Source organism: Lepisosteus platostomus, chromosome 7, assembly GCF_059453375.1.
Source record: "Lepisosteus platostomus isolate fLepPlt1 chromosome 7, fLepPlt1.hap1, whole genome shotgun sequence".
NCBI lineage: Eukaryota > Metazoa > Chordata > Actinopteri > Semionotiformes > Lepisosteidae > Lepisosteus > Lepisosteus platostomus.
The window spans coordinates 55,496,928-55,522,630 of record NC_142617.1 but is presented as its reverse complement, the minus strand read 5'-3'; the positions used below and the strand labels follow the sequence as shown (position 1 = coordinate 55,522,630).

Sequence of the window (25,703 nt, the reverse complement as noted above, 5' to 3'; positions counted from 1 at the left end):
CCAACTGTATGTCCTTGGACTGTGTGAAGAAACCTCAGCACCCAGAGGAAATATATACTTAAAGATACATAATATGATTAATTTCAACTCTTTATTTTCAGTCCCTTAACATGTTAATAGTTGTTTTTTAATGATTACATTTGCTACGTAACTTAAATTCTCCAACATTTAAATAGAAACAAAAGAAAACTTGGAAGCTTACCGGCTGGTAGGAACTCCTGGTTTAGAGCACCAGTTAATTTCAGTTGTTAGAGGAATGCAGAACACTAGGTGTTGCAGGAAACAAATAAAGGACTGGAAACGGGTGATTAACTCAATAACTGATTCCATTACAGTCATTAGGGGTCCACCGAGAAAACAAAATGAGACACAGCAGCCATCCAGGAGAACTAGGAGTGAATAATACGGATGGAGTATATCATTGCATCGTGATGAACTGAAAAAAAAAATGACTGTCCTTCTGGCCTACTTTAAGTATTTTAAATAAGAATGCTAACTTTACTAAATTGTGCCTCAGATAAAATAAACCATTCCTGTTATAAAAGATGTAAACAGATTTTTAGTAAATTCTAGTAAAACATTGGAATATTAAGGGAATATTACACGCTGGCGTTTTACGTAGAATGTTTTCAATACTTTGTGGTTAAAACAAAATCGGCAAACATTTGACCTGACACAGTTCAGTATTTAAAAACAAATTTTATTGCTCTATTTTACCAGTAGGTCAACAGAGAATTCTCATTTACAAAAGTCGTCCAGGAGACGGATAAAGAAGGACATCTGCAGAGAAAGTTCGAGTGAATTAACAGAACATAACATCACATCACTTTATTAGCCCTATACAATTACTCGCATTAGGAATTCGTCTTTTTCGCATACCCCAGCTTGCTTTCCATCAGACAGACAGGGAGAGAAGCTTGGGGTCAGAGCGCAGGGTCAGCCATTTACTTTCACACCAGTAAATTCTATAATTAAAATCCACCAGGGTCCGAAATCCAGAGGCTAATCCACTACCTTACACTAATTCCTTATCATAAATGAATACAGTAGGACCGCAACCCGTATGCGAAATACAATAAAATCATGCATTCGCCTCATAGTCAGTGTGTGGTAGTCATCACTTCTATTATGGCATAATCTAGGGTTGTTTTTTCGCTATTGTGCTCTAATTTGCAAGGCGATTTATGTAAAATAATCTTTACTAGTTTTACGTTTTTTCACGGTAGTTAACTATCAAGACTAACAGTCTCCTCTTAATATTCTTTATTTACAGTTACGGCGTTCCCATGTTTATATTTCCTAGGACCCGCAGTATCTAATAGTTATAAACCTTGAAATATAGTACATATATACACTGATTGGTACAACGAGACGCATTAACCTAAAAAAAACATTTTTGATTCGCATAATTTTCTAAAGATCTTTTTTTTTGTCGTATACTACCACAATACAGGAAACGATTCTCTCGAAGCCACATGCATTCGAGTTACACCTCCATAACACAGGAATGTTATTTTTTGTTTGTGAAAGTACGTCTTTTCTAAAGCATTGTTATATCGCAGTGAACAAAACAGAACAAACCAAAACAGAGCCATTTCCGTTTTTGTCCGAAAATGAACCGGAAGAACTTGTCATGGCAGTCCGCGGCAAAATTGTAAAATACAGAAATGTTGTTGAATGGGTAGTGCTGTTACGTAAGGTAAAGTCTTTAGTATTTTGTTTTAAATGCTGTGTGTTTACCTTAAACGGTAAAAGCATGCTTGCGTTGACGTGTATTTAGTTGACAGAAGAAAAAAGGAATTTAAAACTATGTGTAAATGCTCCTACGTTGTATTATTGTGTGCGAGTTCGCATCGCGTAGTCAGTAAATATTGAGCAGTCATCTTTTTACTAATCACTACTTTTTATTTGGACTTCTAAGAACACCTCCTGTGTAATTTAAGTGAGATCTTTTTTATCATCTTCAAATGTCGACACTGAAATTAAATTTTGTTCTTTTTAATCGGAGTTAAAAGTGTATTTGCACAGCCAACTTACGCCAGTGCTGCATTTATTTACAGCTATAATTTACACCATGCAAGCTCTTCCGCAAAATAACCTACAGAAACAGCTGGAGCTGCATTCCAGTAAAGCTGTACAGAACAGGCTGTCCTTAAATAAACCCAGATCAGGGTAAGTACGCCAGGTTAATATTCCTCTGTAGTAACACACTCTACAGATCAGTAGGAAGCTCCATTTGGCTTCTTTTGTTATCTTTGCTTATAAATCTATACACGTGTTTATTTTAATACCAGCGTCCTCGTTAATTTGTCATTGTACTGTATAAAATATGTGTAGCATGGTTTGACTTAGATGGTAGTTTACTATCAGCACCTAAGTTGCTGGTGTCTGATCGTTTTATTCCTGTTTTAAATCCAAACAAATTAGAAGTATCCAGCTTCTACAAATTAGATAAAATAGCTTCTTAAAATTTAAGTTAAATTGCATATGTAGGCTCTTTATCTTTCTGCACTGCCATTGTTTATGCATTGTCTGCTTAGTAGGTGTTTCAAATTCATATTCAAATCTCTAAACATTAACACCACCAATGAAGGAGCTATGTTTCCTGACAACAACCGTGTGAACAGTGTTGTGGCAAGTACTGTATATTTCAGTTACTCACTGATGGGATTTTCTTAGGTAAATATAGGATTAAGGTCTGGCGTATCTGACTACTGAGAACTTTCACTTTTGAAAGGTGCAATTACCTCTCAAATGCATCAGAGCCTTGTATGAGGGATTACAGTTATGCAGTTAATTAAATAATTAGACCAACTATGTAAATTAAAGTTCTGATGGGAGGGAAAAAACAAGAAACACCAGACCATCAAAATGGACTTTGGGATCTCCAAGTTGAATAAACCTTTCTCATTGATTTGGCTGTGGTGCTTTGTAAAATTTTGAAAAAAATAAGTAATTGATCCTGTAATGTGATTGCACCTTAAAGTGCACTGTTATCTATTGAAAAAAACATTTTCTTTCTTCCTTTCAAATATACTGCACAAGAATTGTAGCTTTAAGTGGAAACTGAAGCCGCACTATTTGGGTTTTCTGACAGCTCACATGCCTGTATCCGTTAAGGTTCGGTTGGTTCCGTTCTGTTGATAACCAAGAGATTATCAAGATTCTCATAGGCTCGATAGTATTTTTATTTGATTTTTTGTGGGTTAATTTTCTCCCTATTATTTTGCACAGGACTTTTTCTTTTAAAAAGAAATCTGCTTCAGGGATTACTAAAGTTGCAGTCCTCCCCAAGGTAACAGTTTCTAATGCTTTAGTGGACAGGGATGTCAATGCATTCCACCATAGTAAAGTGACTAAACCTCTGACATCTTTAAACAAGCCTGAAGAACAGCAAGCAAGAATCAACAGTTTCTTTGAGCCGACTCACAAAGCCAAGTCACAGAACTTTACACCTGTTGTAACAAGACCTGCTGTGAGCAATATCAAACTAAGTTTGTCCACTACAAAAGCTTCTCCGCAGTCAGCTCTGGTGAACACGGATGTTGGAAAGAAAGATGACAGCGAAAAGGCAGCGTTGAATAACTCCCTTAGCGTCAGTATAGATGACTGGGATGATTTTGACGATTTTGACTTTGGTACGCCTGTTAAAGACAAAAGTGTTACACGGCTGAGCCAGAGTCATTCTGGAGAGAACTTTAAAAAGGAAAGTGCCTCAAATTTAAATAAACCGTGTCTGAAAACTAGCAGAGCTGCCGAAAAGATTCTGTCTGAGTCTTCAGATCACAACATTAGCAACGGGCTTCAGAATCAAGAGGAACCGCTTGGAGCCCAGAACGGCCCTGCAGCTCTGCCAGTCCAGTGCAGACCTTTACCAGATGCCTTTGCTGCTGTCGAGAAACCTCAGGGGTGCGTCGAGGATAAGGAAGAGGAAGATGATGTTCCCATAAAATTTGCAAGAAAAAGACATTTATCGCAAATTGCTCAGATATTGAGTGACAGTGAAGATGACTGTGTTGAGGAGGGAGATTTCCCCAATAAAAAGAAAGGTAAGCTTTGTTCAGCACCCTACTGCTTTTATCTCTCCTTTATAACGAGGTAGTTTAATCATGTTAATTGATCAAGTGTTTATTTGTCTACAAAATGCTTAAGCTGCAAGGAAATTTGTTGGGAAGAAAAAGGCCATTTTCAAATTAATAACTCAAATTATGTTTTTTTAAGATTTGCAGAGTAAGCAGATAGACACCCCTATTGCAGAAATTGACAACAGGTCTGAGAATGACAACGAGGAACTTGATTTTGTCCCTCCATCTCCTGAGAGTGAAACCATTTCTCCACTGCTTATGAAGCAGCCTTTCAGGTAAATCAGGATCTTACGACGTGCAGTTAAATGTTTCTTGTCTCATTTACAGCGATGCAGCAGTAATTTTGGTTCTCCATGTTTTATACACGAAACCGAAACCAAATTCTGAAGCTTTTATATTATCTTTCTATACAAAATGTTAGTTTAGCATTTCTACAGGGAATCCTAAAAATACTTTAAGTGTTTTGTTTAAAAAGTTTGGTGTTTTGGACTTGTGTGCATGATGATTCTGAGTTATATCCAACGAACGTCATTTCAGTGGAGCTGAGACTCATGAATCAAGTTACAATGGACACTTTTCATCAAAGGAATTGGTTTCCAAGCAACAGAAACATAAAACAGCTGATGATGGAGATTCTGAAGAGATAAAAAGTAAGTGTTTACTTCTGTGAAAAGATAAATAATACCAGAGAACATCAATCATCAATTTTTGATCCCAATCACAAAATACTCTACAGGCTCCAGGGACCCTTATCGAGACCCATATATCATGAGGTGTGCTATGACATTTGAGATCCATGGTTTTGACATTTGCAGGTGTGAATATATGTATTTAATTAATGTTGTAAGTAATGTTTTAGGAAAATAATGTAAAGGGATTTTGGATTTGAAACATTTTTGGTGTTATTTAATTGTGATCATTCATGACGCTAGAGTGAGTTTGTTGTATATGCACGAAGTCACTTTATTATTGAGAGAATTGATTGGGCACAGATTTAACCTGTTGAAAGTCACGCCTCATGTAATTAAAAAAAAATAAAAGCACTGGAGAACTGCTATTTCCTTTTTCTCATAAGAACGGCATCTTTAAGACATTGGTAAATTTGAAGCTGGATTAAGTCTGTGGACTTTTGCTCTCTGTCTGTGGTGTTCACTTTCAATTGTAAGGATGTTAGGATGTTATAGCTAAACAGAGCAGTCCATCAATGACAGACTGCACGTCACAGCACTTCGCCTGTGGTGATGGGCAGGTCCAAGTGTGATAGTCTGGCAGTAGTATCTGGTGTTAACAGAACTCAGTGATTTAACAGAAAGTGATTTAACCACTCTGACTGCATGGAGCCATGTTAACTATGTCTTGGGACCTCACTTGCTGCATTTCCTGTAGTTGCATTCTGACATCAATGTATCCCATTGTCCCAATGCAACAATACTGTACATGTCTTGTAACCATGGGTTTCTCGCAATATGGCCATGTGGCAGTTCAAGCATAGATGCTGTGTTTGTGGGAATTGAATTCTGTTTAAAATTCATGGGATGAGCTGTGACATTATGTGAGGATCAGTGAGTAGGCACATGCCTCACCAGGTTTTAAAACAGGAATAGGACAGAAATAAAACCCAGAACAACTATGCTAATAGTCGATCATCCCTGTCAAGGGCAAGTGTCAGTTGGTATACAACATAATTAAATTATTTATCTATTAAAACAATCTGTGAACCTGATACAAAGAAGATGATTTCCTTGTTAAAAAGTTTGCAGTTATAAGGCATAAGCTGGTTTCATGCTTTGTATATAGGTGTTAATATGTACAGAGAGATATTTACTGAAATGTAACAAATGCTGTTAGTTAATTTACTCTTTTAAGTTTATAATGCCTCCAGGTGTATATGTGTTATATGAATATAAGTATTAATTATAGTCTTTTATCAACAGACTTAATATTTGCATATATAAACCCAAAATTAGACCATGAACAGCTTTTCTGATGTTTTCAAAGATAATCTGCCCTTATATAGCCGTACATTTTTCAGTGTTGGGAGACAAATCTTTTGTAGTCAGAAAAACATTCATAGAATTCAACTAAAATGTTAATAAATTAAGGACACTATGTATCTACATCCTACTGTGTAACTAAGTCCTTGACATATGTTTTTTTTGCTTTATGCAGTCAGTGGGACAGATTCAGAAAATCCGCTGTTCAGCATCATGGAAGAGATATGTCAGCTGGTGGACTCAATACCTGAGCATGAGCTGACAGCACTGTCCTGTGGTAGAGATCTCCTTTTCCAGCGGGCTCGTAGGTACGTGTCTGAACAGCTGTTTTAGGGAATTGGTCAGTGCCATTGACCAACTGCGTGAATGATATTCTGTCTAGTTTTGCAGTGGGGTGATTTTTGTTTGTAAAAGTTTGAGATGCATGTGTTTGTTGTTTTGAAGTGTCACCTTAAGAAAAATGTTAATTAAGCATTTTGGACTAAACAGTATCCTCCTATTCTTTTTTCTGATTTTGTAAGTCACAGTCTGGTTCATAATGAGATTGCAGCTCAAAGAAGAAGTGTGATTCCTTAGTCTAAAAAAATGAGTTGTTGAGACCGTTCAGAAAGCTAAAAAAAAAAAACATAACTTTTCAACTGTGCATTATTGTTACGTATGTCCTTAAAAGATTATTCATAGTGGATGATTTTGTTGAAAGATCTGAGGCATCCGATTTAAGTGCAGGGATATTATTGAAGAGATTGCATATAAACCTGAGAAGGCAAATCCCTTTTATTATGATTTTTTTTGTAGGAGTTAATAATTATTTGCAGTTATACACACCCACTTCACGGGGAGCATGAGAAGGGGCAGGCGGATTTCTCTGACCTGCCCACCCATGTTCCTACATAACAGGCCCCACCATGACTTACAGGAGGTGGGGTACATCTCTCACTGCCACCACCACAAGCCTTTGACAGAGCCAGGGAAGTGGTGTGTGACCACTCTGCAGTGCGCCGCCAGCTGTGGTCAACACTTGGAGAATCCTGGTCCCGGTCAGCTTGTGGCACGGCCCAGGATCAGGAAGCTCAACCTGTGCTCAGAGCAAGCTTCTTTACTGGTTGAGCCATTTGAGATTCCCTCCCTAAACAAACCCATTTAGTCAGTGTATTTGTGCATTAAAAACATATATGAGTAGGTCTGTCACTTGTCACTCTTCAGTAACACGTTGTTTTTTTTTTCTAGGAGAAGGTTTTTTGCAGAATCATGTCGAACACCACAAGCGCCAAGATGGACCGGCAGTCACGAAGCCTCCAACGCCAAAACTGACAACCAGTGGTCTCACTTCAAGACCCCAGTTTCCCACTCTTCCTCATTCAAAACCATTCCCAGTGGAAAGGATCAATCCTCTGCAAAGTCTTTCCGTTTCAGGAAACACTCCTCCGTACCTTTTGCAGACGGTGACGGAAGTGTGTTCGAGGAGTCCGACTTGAGCGATATCGGTGGGATTCAGTCTCCGAGTCCCTCTTATAGGCCGAGGGGTGTCCCTAACGTGAGTTTTAACGGAGAATCTGACTCTCGAAAGGAGAAACTTGGCGTCGGCAATAATGGTAAAGATTCTCGTTCAGACACCTTTTATTCAAAATTCCCCTCCTTCAGGAGTGCCAGCAATCAAATGCCCAACTTGGAAGAAACTGACGACTGTGTCTGTCTAGCAGATACGCCTTCGCTCAGAATTCAGAACAAAACGAACACTCCCGTCTCGGATTCCCACGGTGTGGACCCATCTTTGGATGACATCGACAACGAGTTCACCTTTGATAACTTTGACATCGATGACTTTGATGAGCAAGACATGGGGGATTATTTTGAAGGCAACGATTCTGCCTCCAAGAAGCAGGGCACTGAGGGGGTTCAGCCAGTAAGAGAAGGGCACCCCAGCAAATCACTGTGGGAAAAGAAAAGTCCTTCTTCGTCTTTCTTGTTTTCAGCTGCCAAACCCTCGAAGCCTACGTCTGAATGCAGTCTGCCAGGCAAGTGGTTTCCTATTTGCCATGGTTATCTGTGCCTTGCTAGTATGATCACACGTCAAATTGGACAGCAGAAATAAGGGTTTTATAGGTATTTAATATTAAAGATCAATATACTAAGTTCATGTACTTAGTGTGTACTACATTGTACTTAGAATGTACTTGTACTTAGAATGTTAGAATTAGAATCTTAGAATGTTTAAGGTGTTTCTCAAAGTGTGTACATGCCGTGATTAACATATACAGCACACGCTAATCTTGTTTTCTTTTAGTTCAGCACAATGTACTGTAGGATCAAACCAAGACTTCTTTTTAATATCATTCTTTTGTGTACTCATATTGTTCAGCAGGTACACAATTCCATTTGAGACTTGTACGTTTAACTATATCGATGCCATTAGCTGTACCAACTGGATTTTTAGTGAGCAGCATATCACATATAAATCGTGCACGATCCATGAAGTTGCTGTCCTTTTTTTCTCAGTTGTTATTTATCACCATTGTTCTTGTAGAGCCCATAAACAGAAACCCGGCACATGATCGCTTCAGGGGATGCAACTTCCCTTATTCACAGGAAATGATGAAGATTTTCAACAAGAGATTTGGTCTTCGTCAGTTTCGAACCAACCAGCTGGAAGCCATCAATGCCACGCTGCATTGCGAAGACACATTTGTACTGATGCCAACTGGTATGTATAAAATGCGTGCTGAGCCAAGGCACACTGATTTCATTAAAAATGATTTAGTGCAGTGAGTATAGCAACAACATTGCAGGTTGCAGTGCAGTTGCATTGCAATATATACAATATCTACTGATATATATCTACTTATATATACAATATCTACTGAATCCACCCACCTTCAGAGCAAACTTGGGAAGCAAAATGCAAACAAAATTAAGTAAAAGAAACTTACAAATGTAGTATGTGGTTTTATATAGGCAAGAAAAAATACAAAACTCCTATATTTATGCACCTGTAGCTTCTTTGAATTTGGTATTTTTCATTATTTCCAACACTTAATAGTTCTAATTTGTAAAAACAATGTGCTGTGATGGCCCAGTTCCTAATTTGATCTCTTTGTCCTTCATGTGTTTTAGGAGGTGGTAAAAGTCTTTGCTATCAGCTTCCTGCCTGTGTGTCTCCAGGAGTAACCATTGTTATTTCTCCTCTCCGGTCTCTGATAGTTGACCAGGTGCAGAAACTCACAACATTGGATGTAAGTTGTATGATAAGTGTTTGTGAATTGAAGATTTTTTTAATACTACCGACCATCTAAACTCACTTTTTTTTCATTATTGGGCATCTTTTGGACTACTATTGAAATCGCATTTGTATTCTGAATTATTTCCTTATTGTTTTATTTTTTGAAAACCACAGATTCCTGCCGCAGGTTTAACTGGATTCAAGAGTGACAGTGAATCTGCAAGAGTTTACATGCAGCTGTCAAAGAAGGATCCCATCATTAAACTCTTATATTGCACCCCAGAGAAGGTAGGGGATAATTTCTACAAAACAGAAAGTTATTTGAACTAAACATAGTTTTAAAATGTCATAAGTCACACATTGATTTATTTTTATATTGTCGTGTCTTGAGGTTTTATTTATATTGTGTTGCACCTGGGCTGGGAGCGGCTTTCTTCCCGATATTGCCCCAGGCAACCAGCACCTTCACACGGGCTCTCGGCCTCCTTTCGACCCCCTGTGAACTCACTCGGGATGCATCTCTCAAAGGCCGCCAATCTTTGAATCAGGCTGACCATCCCAAACTCGTTCAGGCGATTGAGAAGGCTTTTTAAGGCTTTTTCCCCTGCTAATGAGATTAGAGTACAGTGCTTGCCTTGCAGTAATTGAGACGCAGACCTGAAAAGCACCCTTTTCCCTGTTTTTGCTCTGTGTCCCAAGCACTGCATCGACGGGGTTATTCTGGTCTCGCTGTTTTTTTCCCGGTTTGTGATCTTCGACCCCTTTTCCTTCCTTGATTCACTCTCATCTCCTCCCCTGCCTTGTCCACTGCCACTACCAGACAGTCCCGTTCTTCAGGGAGTCTTTGCCTGGTTCAGACTAGCTCTGTTTCCTGTCTCCTCTGCAGCCAAGGCAGCCTTTTCCTGCTCATTACTAATCCGGCTCCTCTGGCTCTTCCTATCAACTTGCATCATCTCTCACTATTGCCTCGCTCTCGCCAAGCCTTCCCAAAGATTCCCAAGACTCCTCTGACTTCACATATTGATGCTGTTCGGTTTTTATTCACAGAGGAAAATTGCCATACAGACAGATATGTTAAATCAAAGAGAACTTCTGCGAAGGTGCACTGGAACAAAAGTAGCAGAATTTTAAATGAGCCAGATGTTTTTTTTATGTTTCTGCTTTAATTAGGTTTGCGCAAGTAACAAGTTTATCAGTGCCCTTCGGAATCTGTACGAGAGAAGTCTCCTCTCGCGCGTCGTCATCGATGAAGCTCACTGTGTTAGCCAGGTAAGTTTTTTTTTGTTATTGTAAAAAAAATGTGTTTATCATACGTGATAATTTAAGGGCTTAAAAATATTTTATGGAGCAGAGCATGAGCCAGCTGAGTTGCGTCTTAATTGGAGCTCATTATGGCAGCTCTGGAGAAGTTCTCTGGCTGGGATAGAAATACAGACCATTAGGCTGTTACCTGCTGAATTCAGGATGCCGATACCCTTCCTCCATCCCCAATGCACCAGCCCTTTGGGTGATAATACGGGGATTTTGCTGTTCTTGTCCATACAGCCAGGCGGTTGGTCCTCAGACCAAACGGTCAGGCCAAAGCCAAGCATGTCAGCCTTCTGAAGAGCAAGTGCTCTTCTCGCGGGGTTTGTCCACGTCTTCCCGGTGAAAAGTCGGGGGGTTGACGGACACCGTTCTTCTTCCAGTGGGGCCATGACTTCCGGCCGGACTACAAGCGGCTGCACGAGCTGCGGCGGATGTTCCCCAGCGTGCCCATCATGGCGCTGACGGCCACGGCCAACCCCCGAGTGCAGAAGGACATCCTCAACCAGCTGCAGATGCTGAAGCCACAGGTGTGAGTGTCCCTGCACCGCTGCCCGGCTCGACGACCGCGTGGCCGGACGAGGACGGCGTCCTCCTTTTTCCTCCTCTCGTAATGATAATAATCATGGGGTGGGAAGGGCAGAGGCACCTCCTTCCATTGCTAGCCTGTCCCTGCATTCCTTGTGATGATATTTATTTAAAAAAACACTGTTTAAATGAAAGCAGCAGTATCGATCTGATGAACTGAAAATGGCATTATTTACGATAAAATCTAGCATGTCTTACTCTACATGTCAGGGAATTCAGTATTCTCTCACATCTGCCACCCAGCACATGGGTTTGGTGATGTATTTATCAAATGTTTTTTGTTTTTTCACTAAGTGAAATCTTTCATTATTGTTTATGTTTATAGATGGCTTTTTGATTTGGCAGTATTGAAGACGTTTATTCAAAAAAAGAAAACTAATGGTTTATTTTTCTCTTTGTAGCTTTACAATGAGCTTCAACAGACATAACCTAAAGTATGCGGTATTGCCTAAAAAGCCCAAGAAGATTGCTGAGGACTGCCTTGAATGGATCAAGAAATACCACCCACGTATGTATGCTAGCTTCCACAGGGTCGTGCACTCGGTAGCATCGTACATATGGTTAAGCGGCTGATGAAAATGGGGATACTAACAGTTCAACGTGTTTACTTTATTTTGAGGTGAAAAGGCTTTATATTTTTAGCTTGCAGGAAAGAGTAATGCTTTGTATAATCCTATAAATTAACTATAAAGTAAAAGCATGAATAAATGAGGTTCTCATTGATATTTTAAGTTTGATTTATTGGAACATGTCAGCATTTATCATATACTGTACAAGCCCTCATCATGATACAGATGCAAACTCCTTGTACTCCAAAAAGTATTATATTATTTTAACTGATTCTTACTGATCAGAACCCCAGCAGTTTTGGGTGGGCTTTTCTTGTCTTTTTATATTTGTAGATTATTTTCCATTTTAAGGAAAGATTCAGTTAATTAGGCCTATCTTTATTTTTTTATCCGCATACAGGTGATTCTGGGATTATTTACTGCTTATCTCGAAACAACTGTGATTCCATGGCTGAAAGCCTGCAGAGAGGTGGAATTACAGCTTTAGCATATCATGCTGGGTTGAAGGACAGTGACAGGGATTATGTACAGCAGAAATGGATTGAGCAGGATGAGTGCCAGGTGAGTAGGCATTTTAATTTATTTTATATATTAATCAATTTCATTATTAGCCTCGAAATTAAATATTCTTCTTAGTTTATAACTGCATATCTTTTAAGAATATATAATTAAATTGCTCCGTCTCTTATTGCTTCTAGTGCCCTTTTCAGAATGTAAAAAAAAATGATTTTGCTGATTTCAGCTTTTTTGGTCAAAAGAAATTCATGTTTTACTTCGAACAAAATGTGGGCTTTGCCCACTGTATTAGTGGTTTTCATTTTTTTTATCTGATCATCTGATTTCATGTGCGTTGTAGGTTTCTAATTGCATAACAATACAAGTTATGTTAATGGATTTGAACTCTGTGTCCATCAGGTAATGTGTGCTACCATTGCTTTCGGAATGGGCATCGATAAACCAGACGTGCGGTTTGTGATTCACGCCAGCCTGCCCAAGTCTGTGGAAGGGTATTACCAGGAGTCAGGCAGGGCTGGCAGGGATGGTGAAATCTCCCATTGTGTCCTTTTCTACTCTTACAATGATGCTATTCGAATCAAGCGGCTCATAAACAGTAAGTCCCCGAAAACCTTTCTTGAGCAATTTGTGGTGCAGCGAAGTGTGATTCTGCAGTCTGACTATGATGATGAAGATGATTTCGGATGGGGCTGTGAAAACTGTGCCACGTATTTCAACTTCCAGATTTTAGATTTTTGCTCCTAAATTATTTCTTCTCTTAACTCCTCTTGTACACAGTGGAGAGAGATGGCAACAAGGAGACCAAGCAGACTCACATCACCAACCTGTACAGTATGGTGCATTTCTGCGAGAATGTGGTCGAGTGCCGGCGAACACAGTTGTTGGCATACTTCGGGGAGCGCACATTTAACCCCAATTTCTGCAAGGAGCACCCTGATGTCACCTGTGACAATTGTGCCAGAGCTAAAGTAAGATGTGTTTTTCATTTTAAATATATTATTATTTCACCCCACTTGTATAGGGCTTTTCTGGATGATCCACTCAAAGTGCTTTACAGGTAATGGGGATCCTCTCCACCACCAGTGTGTAGCTCCCACCTGGATGATGCAACGGCAGCCAAAGTGCGCCAGTACTCTCACCATATACCAGCTAGTAGTGGGGAGGAGAGCAGACTGATGAAGCCAGTTCATAAGTGGGGATTATTAGGGGCCATGATTAGTAAGGGCCTTTGGAAAATTTGGCCAAGAGTCTGGGATTGACACTCTCTCTTATCGAGAAATGCCCTGGGGTTTTTAATGACCACGGAGAATCAGGATCTCAGATTTACATCTCATCTGATGGATGGTGCCTTTTTACACTCTAGTGTCCCCATCACTATACTGGGGCATTAGGACCCACACAGACCAAGGAGTTAACGTTAACGTTAGCTTTCCCAGGAAGGATCACATCCAGGTACTGGCCAGGCTCACACCTGCTTAGTTTCAGTGGGCTGCCAGGAGTGAAAATGAGAAAATTGTTATATTCAAGTTTTATACTTTTTTTCTCCAGTCCTTGTGAAGCTAGCCTTGGATTAAGTGTTAAAATGCGATTGGCCTCTACATTACTTTTTGTCTTGGGAATAGAACACCAACGATACACTTGTTTCCCATCTGGTTGAAGGTGAAACTTGCCTTACTGTTTCTTGTTGTAAGTCGTGAGTCTTACAATAGGAATTTTAAAGCTAGCCCAATGGAGTTGCATTGTTTTGTTGTGGAATTAAACTGTCTTTTCAAAACCCGTAACGTTGCAGCTATACAAGTCAAGGAATGTGACAGAAGAAGTGAAGAACGTTGTTAGATTTGTTCAGGAACACTGTGCAAAGGTTGGAGTGAGACAGGCCAAGTCAGCGCAGCTGAACCGACTGACTCTTAATATGCTAGTGGATATTTTCATTGGTAAGTGGAGAAATCACTGTAAAAGAGACTTAATTCAATTTATGAAAACTGTGTGTGAGACATGATCAAATTTTGTTGTAGTGATCCTGTACTAAGTTATGTTGCACGTGAATGCTTTTTATTAAAATTATCAATAGTTTCTGGTACCTGAATGTATGTTTTTGTGTCCTTTATGCATTTGCAGGTACGAAAAGTGCCCGTATCCAAACGGGCTTGTATGGTAAGGGAGCAGCCTATTCCAGGCATAATGCCGAGAGACTCTTCAGAAAGCTGGTGCTGGAAAATGTTTTAGAGGAAAGTTTGTACATCACAGCCAATGACCAAGCTGTGGCATACATCTCTGCAGGCCAGAAAGCTGCAGCTGTTCTCAGTGGCTTCATGCAGGTAAGAAAAGGCTGGGATAGGGGGATTTGCTGTAACTGAAACACGTTATTTCTCTTGAACCTGTTGGGTGAATGCTTTTCTTTAAACTGTTGTTGGTAGTTTACCAGATCTACCGGATGCATAAAGAATTGTCTAACCTGATGTTTATAGGTATCTTGGTCATATACAAAAACAAAGGGTTGCTGTTTTGTGTTGATCACCTTGCAAATACTGTACGTAGGCAACTTTGTTGCAAGAAATGCATACAGACAAAATGCACCGGAGCATTACCACCTTGTAGTGCCAAGTCTCTGAGATCTTGGCTAATGTTCTTGAGTCAGTTTATAAATGACAACCCTGTGTTTTCTTAAATGTCTTTGTATTTGTGCATCTTCACCCACAGATAGAGTTCTACGACACTGAAAGTGCCTCCAGCATCAAAAAACAAAGGGCGTCAGTGACCAAAAACATGTCGAAGCGGGAAGAGATGGTCCAGAATTGCCTTCAGGAGCTTAACGATCTGTGCAAGAAGCTGGGAAAAATCTTTGGGATACACTATTACAATATCTTTTCTACTGCCACTCTAAAAAAGATTGCAGGTAAACCAAATCTTTGTAGAGCGTGTTTTGCAATGTGGGCTTTTTCTTCTGAGTCTTCACCTACTGGCGCTGATTTTTAACTTCTGGTTGCATTATGGTATGTAACCTCATGTAACGCTCTTTTGCAGAGACATTGTCCGCTGATCCTGAAGTTCTCCTTCAGATTGACGGAGTGACAGAAGACAAACTGGAAAAGTATGGAGCTGAGCTGATTCAGCTTCTTCAGAAGTACTCCGATTGGCAACTGCCTGGTAAGAGAACACCGGAGAATATCATCAACGTCTTCTGTTTCCTTTGGCTTGCATGCTTAACCACACCGTGGTATGAGACACTCTATGGCAGGTATTTCTGTTTTATGCTATTTCTTCAGCAGTTGTAGAGGTGTTGCTCCTTTATGTAAAACAGCTTGAGGTTCCTTTTGGAGATTGTTAATGAGTTAAACCCAGTCGTCAGCAAATGGGTGTGTTGATTAACGTGTTGCATTAATTGCTTTTCCACAGTTTAGCTCCTCAGATTAAAAGACTTGTTTCTCGATCTGTAGTGGAGGAGCACACGGAGAAGCCAGTCGGCAATGATGGCTGGATTGATGTGGAGAGGAACAGAAGGGAGGAGCAGGAGCTCTGCGATGAGGACGCAGGAGGGTCCAGCTATTTCAAGAGCACAAGTGAAAGGGGAGGCAAGCGAAAGAAACCTTCCTATTTCAACAAGGCCAAGAGGAGAAAAGGAGGCTATAATTCCTCCACCAAAGGGTAACTGTCATACAGTCTTAATTCCCAGAGTATCATTTATCTTTTAATGTAAAAACTGTAAAGCATGTAATTTATTGAGCTAATGTATACATTTCCCCGCTTTCTCCTAACAGTGGTTAAAGTTGTGAATTGTCTTCATTAAACAGAGACAGAAAGATTATCCTTGTTAAATTCCATACTTTCTGATGCCGGTATTTTCTTTATATCCCCTTTTGTTTGAACGAGTTATGATTTTCTTGTGTTTATGCTTTCCTGTAGTGATCCTTTTGTTTCTGGACGTTCCCAGCTTCTCAGAGATGTGCGCCAAACATTAGGCTTATTGGTTTTCTTTGTTTCTGTGTAAACGTGTTGATTTCTTTTCCTCTGGTCCAACAGCAACAACGCCAGGGCATCATCCACAGCTTCCAAAGGTGGGTCTAAAGACAGAGGTCAGAATTCAGCTGGAAGCTCTAAGCCAGCGATGGCCACCAAGAGACCAGGCTTCATGGCACCACCAGTTCCACGATCCAACCAGCGTCCCTTTCTGAAGCCTGCTTTTTCACACATGTGAAATATGGAACATTTTCACAGACCTTCTCATAAGGAGCAGCACTGTTTAAAGGATTTACATTAAAAAAATGTGTCTACCTCTTCCTTTGATCGGAGCGAGTGACATTGTAACACCGGTGTGTAAGTAAGTAGTGTTTGTCTTTCAGAACTTCTGAAGGCGAGAGTGGATACGAGCCTGTAGGGAACTTTCAGATAGAAATTGTAAACTTGTTGTTTATGGAATGTTAGTATAATATTTCCAAAAACCTTTCTTTATTGAAACCTGGGGATCCAATTTTGAAATCAGCTTCCATTTGAAGTACATTCTGAAGGGATTTTTTTAATGACTTGACAAACTGGTAAATATGTAAGTAAACCAAATCCGTATTAATGGAACATACGATGTCAACAGCGTTAGTAATATTTATGTGTTCAGAGAAATACATATACTGCTCAGCTTGTTTATTTTGTTCAGGTTATTTTGTGTACAGTTTATATATGTGCCCAGCAATGGGCATTGTAGCTGATGACCCTGGCTCAATATGTTACCTTTGTAATGTATTTTTTTTAAATATTGCCATTCAATTTTACTAAGCACAGTTATGCTGTGCTTTTGGTTTTTTAATATTATAATATGTATATAATAAATCTTATTTTTTAAATTTGTCTGTTTTAATAAACTACCTTTTTGAGCTATGACTTTCATGTTAGGATGATGGAGCCTCATTGTAAGCAGGATTGGAGAGCCAAGGTTCTGACTAGGTTCTGACTCATTTTTCAAAACCGTACTTTAGTTGGTGGACTAGCTAAATTCCTCTTCTTACACACTCTGGCTTCCCTTAGGCTCTTCTTTAATTCAATTGGTGAAGCTGTTACTATCTAATTTGTTGCATTTTGAGGCAGCTGGTGCAGAAAGCCTGCCTCACACCACCCAGGCTGGGTATTGATTTATTACAGGCTTCAAGAAGAAACACAGCACTCGGTAATGTTGAATTATCATTTTTTCCTGACAGTAACCTAAAATAGTCAGGATATAATACTAAACAGAGCACACAATAGGCATTAACTGAATCTGTCACAACATACTATAAGATACTGTATATTTTACCATTCAGTAACAGTTTTCTAAAAATGAATCAGATCAAAACTTGTAAGAAAATCTATTCTATTGGGTAAACCCTTATTAATTTTGTCATTTAAACTGCAGCTAGACGTATAACTGCAGTCAACATTTAATGATTCTTGTAACCCTAACCCTACACTATCCTGAAATATAAAATGGATTTTAACAGTGTTTTCCAGCTGATTGAAAGTTAACCTAAAAATAAAACATTATTGAAGAAGATTAATTTTCAAGAGCTTGGTTTTGATTATTTTAGACTCCTAGTTATGGAGGATTGAGAAACGTTTTCAAATTTGATGATTGGAGGGCTTTTGTAGGCAGATTGCAGAATTGCTCATTTGAAATGCCAGCTAGAGCTGGATTTTGGGTCCCAAGTCAACTTTAGGTCGAGCGATAATTTGCTCCTATCTCCATTTGTTTTCTTTGAGAGAAAGAAATGACTGCTTATGTTATATATTGCACCGTTCAGTAATAGTATTCTAAAACTAAGTCATATCAAAATTTTTTAGGAAAGTTATTCTGTTGGGTAAACTCTCTTAAATACCATTTTACCAGCATTTTTCAACGTTTGATTGAAAATGTACCTCAAGAAGATAGATAATTGAACATAATTTATTTTGCTAGACGCTTTATCAATGGTTTTGATTGTTTCAGACTCATATTTATAGGTTTGGGGAACATTTCAAAATCAGATGACTGGAGATCTTCAGAGACAGATTCTGGAACTCCCCAGTTGATACCTCAGCTAGGGTCAGGGTTAGCATTCCCAGATGACTTAGACAATCTTTATGCTCAGCGCTGGATTTTTGTGCCAAGTCAGCACTAGGACGAGTGACAATAGGCTCTTATCAGCAACTTACAACTTATTACAGTGCTCAGAAGTTATATTCCAAAACCGAGTCAGATCAAGAGTTGTAAGAAAACCTGTTCTACTGAAGCCCATCAAATTCAAACAGCTTTTTTCAATGGTTTTGAGTGTTTTAAACTTGTACATTTTGGTTTAAGGAACATCTGCCAATCTGATGCCTAGAGGTGGTCAAAGACAGATTGCAGAACTGCTCAGTTGAAGCCCCAGCTATGATCAGGGTTACCATAACCACACTCCTTAGACATTTTTAAGCTAAGTGCTGGTTTTTGGGTGTAAGGAGAACATGAGTACGAATGATAATTTACTACTGTCTGAAACTTTTATTTTTGAGACTTTTGGCTGTGGTATATTGCAGTGCTTCGGAATTGTATTAGAAAACTGAATCGGATAAAAAATACTTTTTGGTTTGAGGAATATTTTCAAATCTGATAACTGGAGCTTTTCAGAGACAGATTGCAAGAATGCTCTGTTGGAGCCCCAACTAGGGTTAGGGTTAGCATTCACACACTAATTAGACACTTTTTATGCTCAGGGTTGGATTTTGGGGCCAAAGTCAGGTTTAGAATGAGTGTTTTTTTGTCCTTATCTGAATTTTTTTTCCAGAAACTCTGGGGGGCCTGGATGGCGTGGTGCACCTAGCAGTCGTTAAATCAAGAAACTGAGTTGTTCAGATCAAAAGTTGTCACCAAGCATTACCAAATCTCTTTCAATGGCAAGAGCTTTGGTTCAACGGTCTTGAATGCGTCCCACTCGTGCCTTTTGATTTGGAGAACACGTAAAAATCCCATGATCAGAGAGGCTCAGATGCAGATCGCAAAATGCTCAGTTGACACTGAGTCAGTCGGATCTAAAGTTGTAACCAAGCATTGTTGAATCTCATTCCCTTGCATGGGCATTGATCAATGGTCTTGATTGTTTCCCACTCATAATTTTTAGTTTGGGGAACATGTCAAAATCTGAAGCCTAGAGATGTCCATATATAGATCGCGGAAATGTTCAGTTGACACCCCATGTAGGGTTAGGGTTAGCATTCACACTCTAATTAGACATTTTTAAGCCTGGTGCACAGGTGAAGTTTAGGACAAGTGATTTTTTTGCTCCAATCTGAATATTTTTTTCAGAAACTCTTGTACCTGGATGTTGCGGTACAACGTGCAGGAATTGTATCCCAGAACTGAGTAGGTCGGATCAAAATGTGTAACCAAGCAATATAGAATCAGACGAGTGATTTCTTGCTCATATTTGAATAGTTTTTTTTTTGGGATAACTCTCTGGGGCCTGAATGTCACGGTGCACCGCTCAGTAATTGTATCCCAAAACTGAGTCAGTCGAAACAAAAGTTGCAACCAAACATAGAATCTCACACATTTGAAACTTTTTTCAATGCTTTTGATTGTTTCACTCTCATTCAAACTGTTTTGTTTTGGTTTTGTTTGGAGGGCTTCAGATATGAATTGCGGAACTGCTCTGTTGAAGCCACAGCTAGGGTTTGGGTTAACATTCACACTCTACTTAAACAGTTTTTATGCTCAGTGCTGTATTTGTGGCCAGTTTTGACTAAGGAGAATCTTTAGACTTTCTCACTGTGGCATTCAACGCACAGAAGTAAACTCCAGCATCAGCAGGCTCCACTTTGTCAATGCTGAGAGCTGTGCTCCATACTGTCTTTCTGGAGACAGTAAACCTGTTGAAGATGATGCCACGCTTTTCAGAAACTTCTGAATTTACGGTGAGGTAAACCAGCTGTAGCTCACTGACGTTCTTCAGTTGAAACCAGTACATGTAAGAATTGGAAGCACTCTGGCTGCACATCTTAAGAGACTGGCCCAGACTTGCTATCAGAGCCAGAGGTGACTAGGTGAGTCTCAGAGTGGATTAACTCATAGCATGTATTAGGGGAAGAGCACATTGAAGAGACTGCTAGCTTTATAGGCTTACAGGCAAAAACAACAAAAGTATACTTATTATAAATCCATGTCAATAATTTAAAAAGGATGAAGACATTTTGAAAAGTGTCTTTATTGATGGATACAAAGAAGTTGTTTTAAAACTTTTAAAAAACATCTGTCATTTAACATTCTGGATTTTAGAAACGGTGTTAAATTAGGCAGTATCTTCATTAACACAGAAAACTTTGAACATTAGTCATTTTAAAAATTATGAATTATGTAAGTAATATATTTAGTTCCTGACATCAGTATGTCAGTATGTTGATAGTACATTGATGTACAGGTAGTAATGTGTTTTCAATATGTAGAGCTTAACTGCTGACCAGAAGGCAATGCTACAAAAGTTTCCCTTTGCCATATACTATGGCAGATTTCAATTCTTATGTTTCAAATTTCTGTTCACAGATTGGCTCATGACATGTGAATGAAAATGCACAATGTTGGACTGGTTAGGATTTCTGAAGCAGAATTTCAGTTAACATTATTTATTATGAGTCATTTATTTTAACTCACCTTTATGGAATCAATGTAACCTGTGGAAAAAATGCAAATATTTATCGAGCCAATTTTAAATTTATTTTTACATTTTCTTTCCAGGGTTTTCTCAAATACCCAACCATGCATTCTCTGCTATCAGAAGAGCATATCAACTGACATTGAGGGTCAGCAAATGATTGCAATATATTGTCACCATCAATTCTTCAATTATTTGTTTTCATAGTTAATATAACTATATTTTGAAATTTAGACATTTCGTATTATAAATAAAACAAGATACTCTGTTAAAATGGCTAGGAATTAATGATATTTGCAATAGGAGGATTTCAGTTGTCCCAGGTTATAAAATTATAGATTTTGTTAACTTTGTGAAGTTAATTTTTGCTTGGATGTAATACTAATACCCACTGACAGATGGCACTCTATTTTCATCTCTTTGACAAGATAATAATAATTCCTTTCACTTATATAGTGCTTTTTTGGACACTCCACTCAAAGTGCTTTACAGATAATAGGGACTCTCTTCCACCACCAACACTGTTCAACCCCACCTGGACGATGTAACAGCATTCATAGTGCACACAGTAGTATGTTCACCTCACATCTGCAGTGGGGAGGAAAACAGAGTGATGAAGCCAATTCATAGATGGGGATTACTAGGAGGCCATGATTAGTAAATGCCAATGGGAAATTTGACCAGGAGGCTGGGGTGACACTCTACTCTTTTCGAGAAACACCCTGGGATTTTAATGACCACAGAGAGTCAGGACCTCATGTCTCATCTGAAGGACAGCACCTTTTTACAGTATAGTTGTAGCAGATCTAGTTTGGACACAGTGACATGATCGCCCTCCCTGGCAGCTGACAACTCATGTAAGCTCATGTAAGCTGCCAGCTCATGTAAGGGTAACTAGAATCACTGGGTTTACAAGCTTTTACTGTAATACAAAGTATTTCTCTGTCATCTTCAGCTGATCATATAACCTCATGAGGTGTTTGGGAGACATCAATTCCTTTAACATCTATAAAATCTATATCTATAAAATAAAATAAAGTTGATATAAGGAAAAATCATGAACGAAACTTTTAACATGAAAGGCAGGATTTAATCAACAATTATCATACACAGCATAAATCCATTTATCATACACAGCAATGGAAAAATTACAAATATACAGTACATAAATTCAGTGACTTGCTCTTATCCAACGTCACAAAGTAAAAACATATTCAGGGTTGTGTGTAAAATTAGTGTACATGTGATTCTACCTTATATAAGGGAAAATAAAAAATGAAAAGCCAGTGTAACAGCCAATTAAATAAAATAATTAAATGAATAAAAACATTCTGCTCTCTTACAATAACACCAAACAGATATACGTATCAGGCAGTTGTACAAAAGAAATAAAAGCAGCTGATAACTGATGCCTCATGATAAAGGTTCCCTTCAACCCTTCTCTCCCTGTTAATAATGGTGTGAGGTACTGATTTTGGCTATTTTATTTTAATTGAAAACGTTACAGGAAGTGACAGGTCCACCCACTGACTTAAGAGCTTACAGAAAGGAAACTGCAAAGCTCTACTGACTTTCAACACCCATAGATTAATGTCAAACATTCACTAGCTTTTTAAAGATCTTCTAAAACCTTGGAACTCAGACTAGTTCAAATCAAACTACACATAAAAAAAGAATTCACCAACAGTGTCATTTAGATCACATTTAATTTGTTATCAAATCTGAAGTCAGTTTGAAGTCCGTGAAACAAATACTAACTCAGGGTATATGGGATTTTTGTTTTCAATTATTGGACACCACCAGGATCAAACTGGCCTTCTTGTTTTTGGGCTGCTGTACGTGTTTGAGATCGAATTGGAGCTCAGTAGCACCCTGAAGGAAATATTGTGACAAAATGATTGTAGAGCAGTTTAAGCTGACGTTCCAGTTCAGTCACTGGTACAACCTTCGCAAAACCATTAGGGTCATTTTGTCCTATGAAGGCAATATTGTATCCATTGCCAGAGCAGCATATTGCTGACCAGATCCAGTCAGGGACATTGACCCGACCAAGTGCAAACCGGTTGGAAGGCACTGCCCCAGTTACAACATAAGCAACAAAAGGAGGAGGGCAAGCTGTGAGAAGACCTGACATCATTACATTCTCATAAGCTTTACTCCATACAACCCGATTAAAATTCTCGTACATGGGCACTGCGTTGGTGAGCGTAAAAGTAGCATCTCGTCCTTCAGCAAATTGGAAGCAGTTGAGATTGAGGGGTCCTTTGTCAAAACCAGAAGCGGCATAGTCACAGTCTGTCGCTTGGCTGTCTGTAATGAGCTGGCAAAAATCACTCTTTGGCCTTGGCTTGTGTTCAGAGTTATAGAGGTGTTCCATTAGCATCATTTCTGGTGGCCGGTTGCTGTAAGTGAGCTGAAAAACATTAAACAAACAACCTGTTACGTTGTACAAAACAAGAAGTCTAAATATGCAGGGTCTTGGCATGCTTACAGAATGACTAATCTGTTATAAGTATGTATAAAATAACTTTATTGTTATAATTATAGTTTTTATTGATACTTTAACAGCAGGATTTTCAAATTGTAATGTAATACTTTCCCTATGACTAAATATACACAAACTTTCTGTGCATTTGATTAGAAGGACTTCTGTTGCATTTTGTGGCAGTTTGGGAATGCACTTAGAATTAGATTTCCATCTAAATTCACACAATGAAGAAGAAAAGGAGAATTACCTGTGGTTCAATAAACCACTCTTCCCTCCTAGAGAAAAGGCAGGGCAGTGGCCCTGGGGTGAAGATGAATGCAGAATAGACAGGAATGCGATTTTCTCTGTCATACAATGTTGCAAAACGGGCAAACTTGCCATAGACCTGGCATATGCGTGCAGGTCTGTTAGGCTCCATTCCGATCGGTTCCAGAAAGCTTTTGAAGAAAAAGGTGCAGTTTGAGGTGAGGAAAGTCTTAACTACCTCTCCGCTTGTTTGCAAAGTTTCCAGGAAAGAACACAGCAGCAAGAGATGGCAAAAGTACATTTTTTAAGAAAAAAAAAGAGTACTACTGGTTTCTTTACGCATTTTACATAAAATGGCTTTGAAATTAATTGCAGATCTGCCATTCAAATCATAGCTGCATATTGCTTTCATGAACTAGCAACAGTTAAATTATAGCCTGAGGCTGATTTGGCCCCTCCCAGGGAATACAGGGAATACTGCCGTGCAAATGTGCCCATCCCATTCTGACAGATTTATCTCACAAAAACAGGGACAGTATTGTGGATGCATGAAACCTGAAAAGAAGTGAGTGAAGGACTGTAAAAACTATGTACATGTAAAGGAACTAGTACAAAAAGATTAAACGAGGTGAAAACAACAAGGACAATTAAAAAAACGTGATGGAAGAGTGAGGACAAATTGGATGTATTAAAGTATGCTTCACCTTTCCAAATATAATATCAACAGTCTAATTTTGCAAAGCCATGCTTATTTATGCTTGGTATGCCTGCGAGACTTTATCTGAGACTCTGACAGTAGTACAGATTTGGTTGACTTGTCTGACTGTTAGCTAAAAAGATGTTGGTGATGAATTCGCTGCCCTGTCATCACTTGATCCTGGCTTATACCTATATTTTTATATAGCATATTCTACTCCTCAGGAAGGGGGTGGGTGTGGTTGTCTGTTTCCTTTTTTAATTTTTTTCTGTGTTTAACATTTTAAAATACAGACTTCCCGAAGAGAAAGTGGAGGATGGAGAATTCCCATAATTTTCTCAGAAGAAGGATCAGAATGATAATGAGAGTGGCTGAATGCTGCATGTGTTTGATAAGACGGCACACCAGAATATGAATTTGAATGTTTCCCCATGATTAACGTAAAACAATAATAGCAGTATTTGATCTATAACAACATGGTGGACATCAATTTGGTAGTAGTTACTTTAAAAAAAGGGTTTTAGTAACTTTTATTTTAGTTATTCATTAGTATTACTTTCCATGTGTTTTAATTATTAAATAATGGAATTCTAAATCAGATTTGTAAATTCATTCTCATTTTTGTCTTTATTCTCATCATACACAATTATGGTCTTTAATAAATAAACTGTCCTTCCGTAAAAAAATACTTTTTAATACATTGAATTGTGAGTCTGATGGACAAAGAAGGTTACATGGCTCAAGCAAAACTATTATTTCATTTTATATAAGAACTGCAGGACAAAACAACTGTTTGTAGTATACTGTATGTAACAATGCTTTTTCCCTATGACTCTTACCAGAGTTGTTGACTTTAGGTTCACAAGGTGCTGAAATATTGTGGATTTAAAGCAACAGTCAAAATAATAATGAACATTTCTTAAATAAATACAAAAAAAATGTTTTTGTAATGTGATTTTTTACTTTGAGGCTCAAAAACCAGCAGTTCTCTCACACTGCAACTCATAACAAGCTACCCACTGAAACTAAGGAGGTGTGAGCCTGGCCAGTACCTGGAGGGGAGACTCCTGGGAAAGGTTGCTGCTGGAAGAGGTGTCAGTGGGACCAGTTGGGAGTGCTCATCCTGTGGTCTGTATACTGTAGGTCCTAAAGCACCAGTATAGTGATGGGGACATTTTAGAGTAGTTCTTCATAACTACATAACGATATCAAATTAAATTCCTGTTTATGCTTGTGATGTGAAATGTTTGTTTTTATTTTGACATTATGAAAAATATTATTTTTTCGATTAATGAAATATTTTTGAAAATGTAGTTGACTTTAATGCAAAATGTCTGCTTGCTCACAATCCATTAATGTAACTCATTTTTG

General features: G+C 38.7%; 1 protein-coding gene across 2 annotated transcripts; it reads left to right on the top strand.

Annotated features, from left to right (window-relative positions):
• Nucleotides 1–260: 260 nt before the first annotated feature.
• blm (BLM RecQ like helicase) lies at nucleotides 261–17,113 on the top strand. Of its 2 annotated transcripts, XM_088641317.1 has the most exons (23): nucleotides 261–1,699; nucleotides 2,061–2,172; nucleotides 3,235–4,049; nucleotides 4,222–4,360; nucleotides 4,623–4,735; nucleotides 6,255–6,387; nucleotides 7,307–7,671; nucleotides 7,780–8,094; nucleotides 8,604–8,780; nucleotides 9,191–9,309; nucleotides 9,471–9,584; nucleotides 10,467–10,565; nucleotides 10,985–11,133; nucleotides 11,591–11,697; nucleotides 12,159–12,319; nucleotides 12,674–12,869; nucleotides 13,052–13,242; nucleotides 14,064–14,208; nucleotides 14,393–14,592; nucleotides 14,975–15,170; nucleotides 15,299–15,421; nucleotides 15,712–15,919; nucleotides 16,295–17,113. In XM_088641317.1, the coding sequence occupies exons 2-23, from the start codon at nucleotides 2,075–2,077 to the stop codon at nucleotides 16,467–16,469; spliced, it is 4,338 nt and encodes a 1,445-aa protein (XP_088497443.1). In that variant the 5' UTR covers nucleotides 261–1,699; nucleotides 2,061–2,074; the 3' UTR covers nucleotides 16,470–17,113. The 2 variants fall into 2 exon arrangements, with proteins under 2 accessions (XP_088497443.1, XP_088497442.1); XM_088641316.1 differs by having other exon boundaries at nucleotides 7,307–8,094.
• Nucleotides 17,114–25,703: the final 8,590 nt, after the last annotated feature.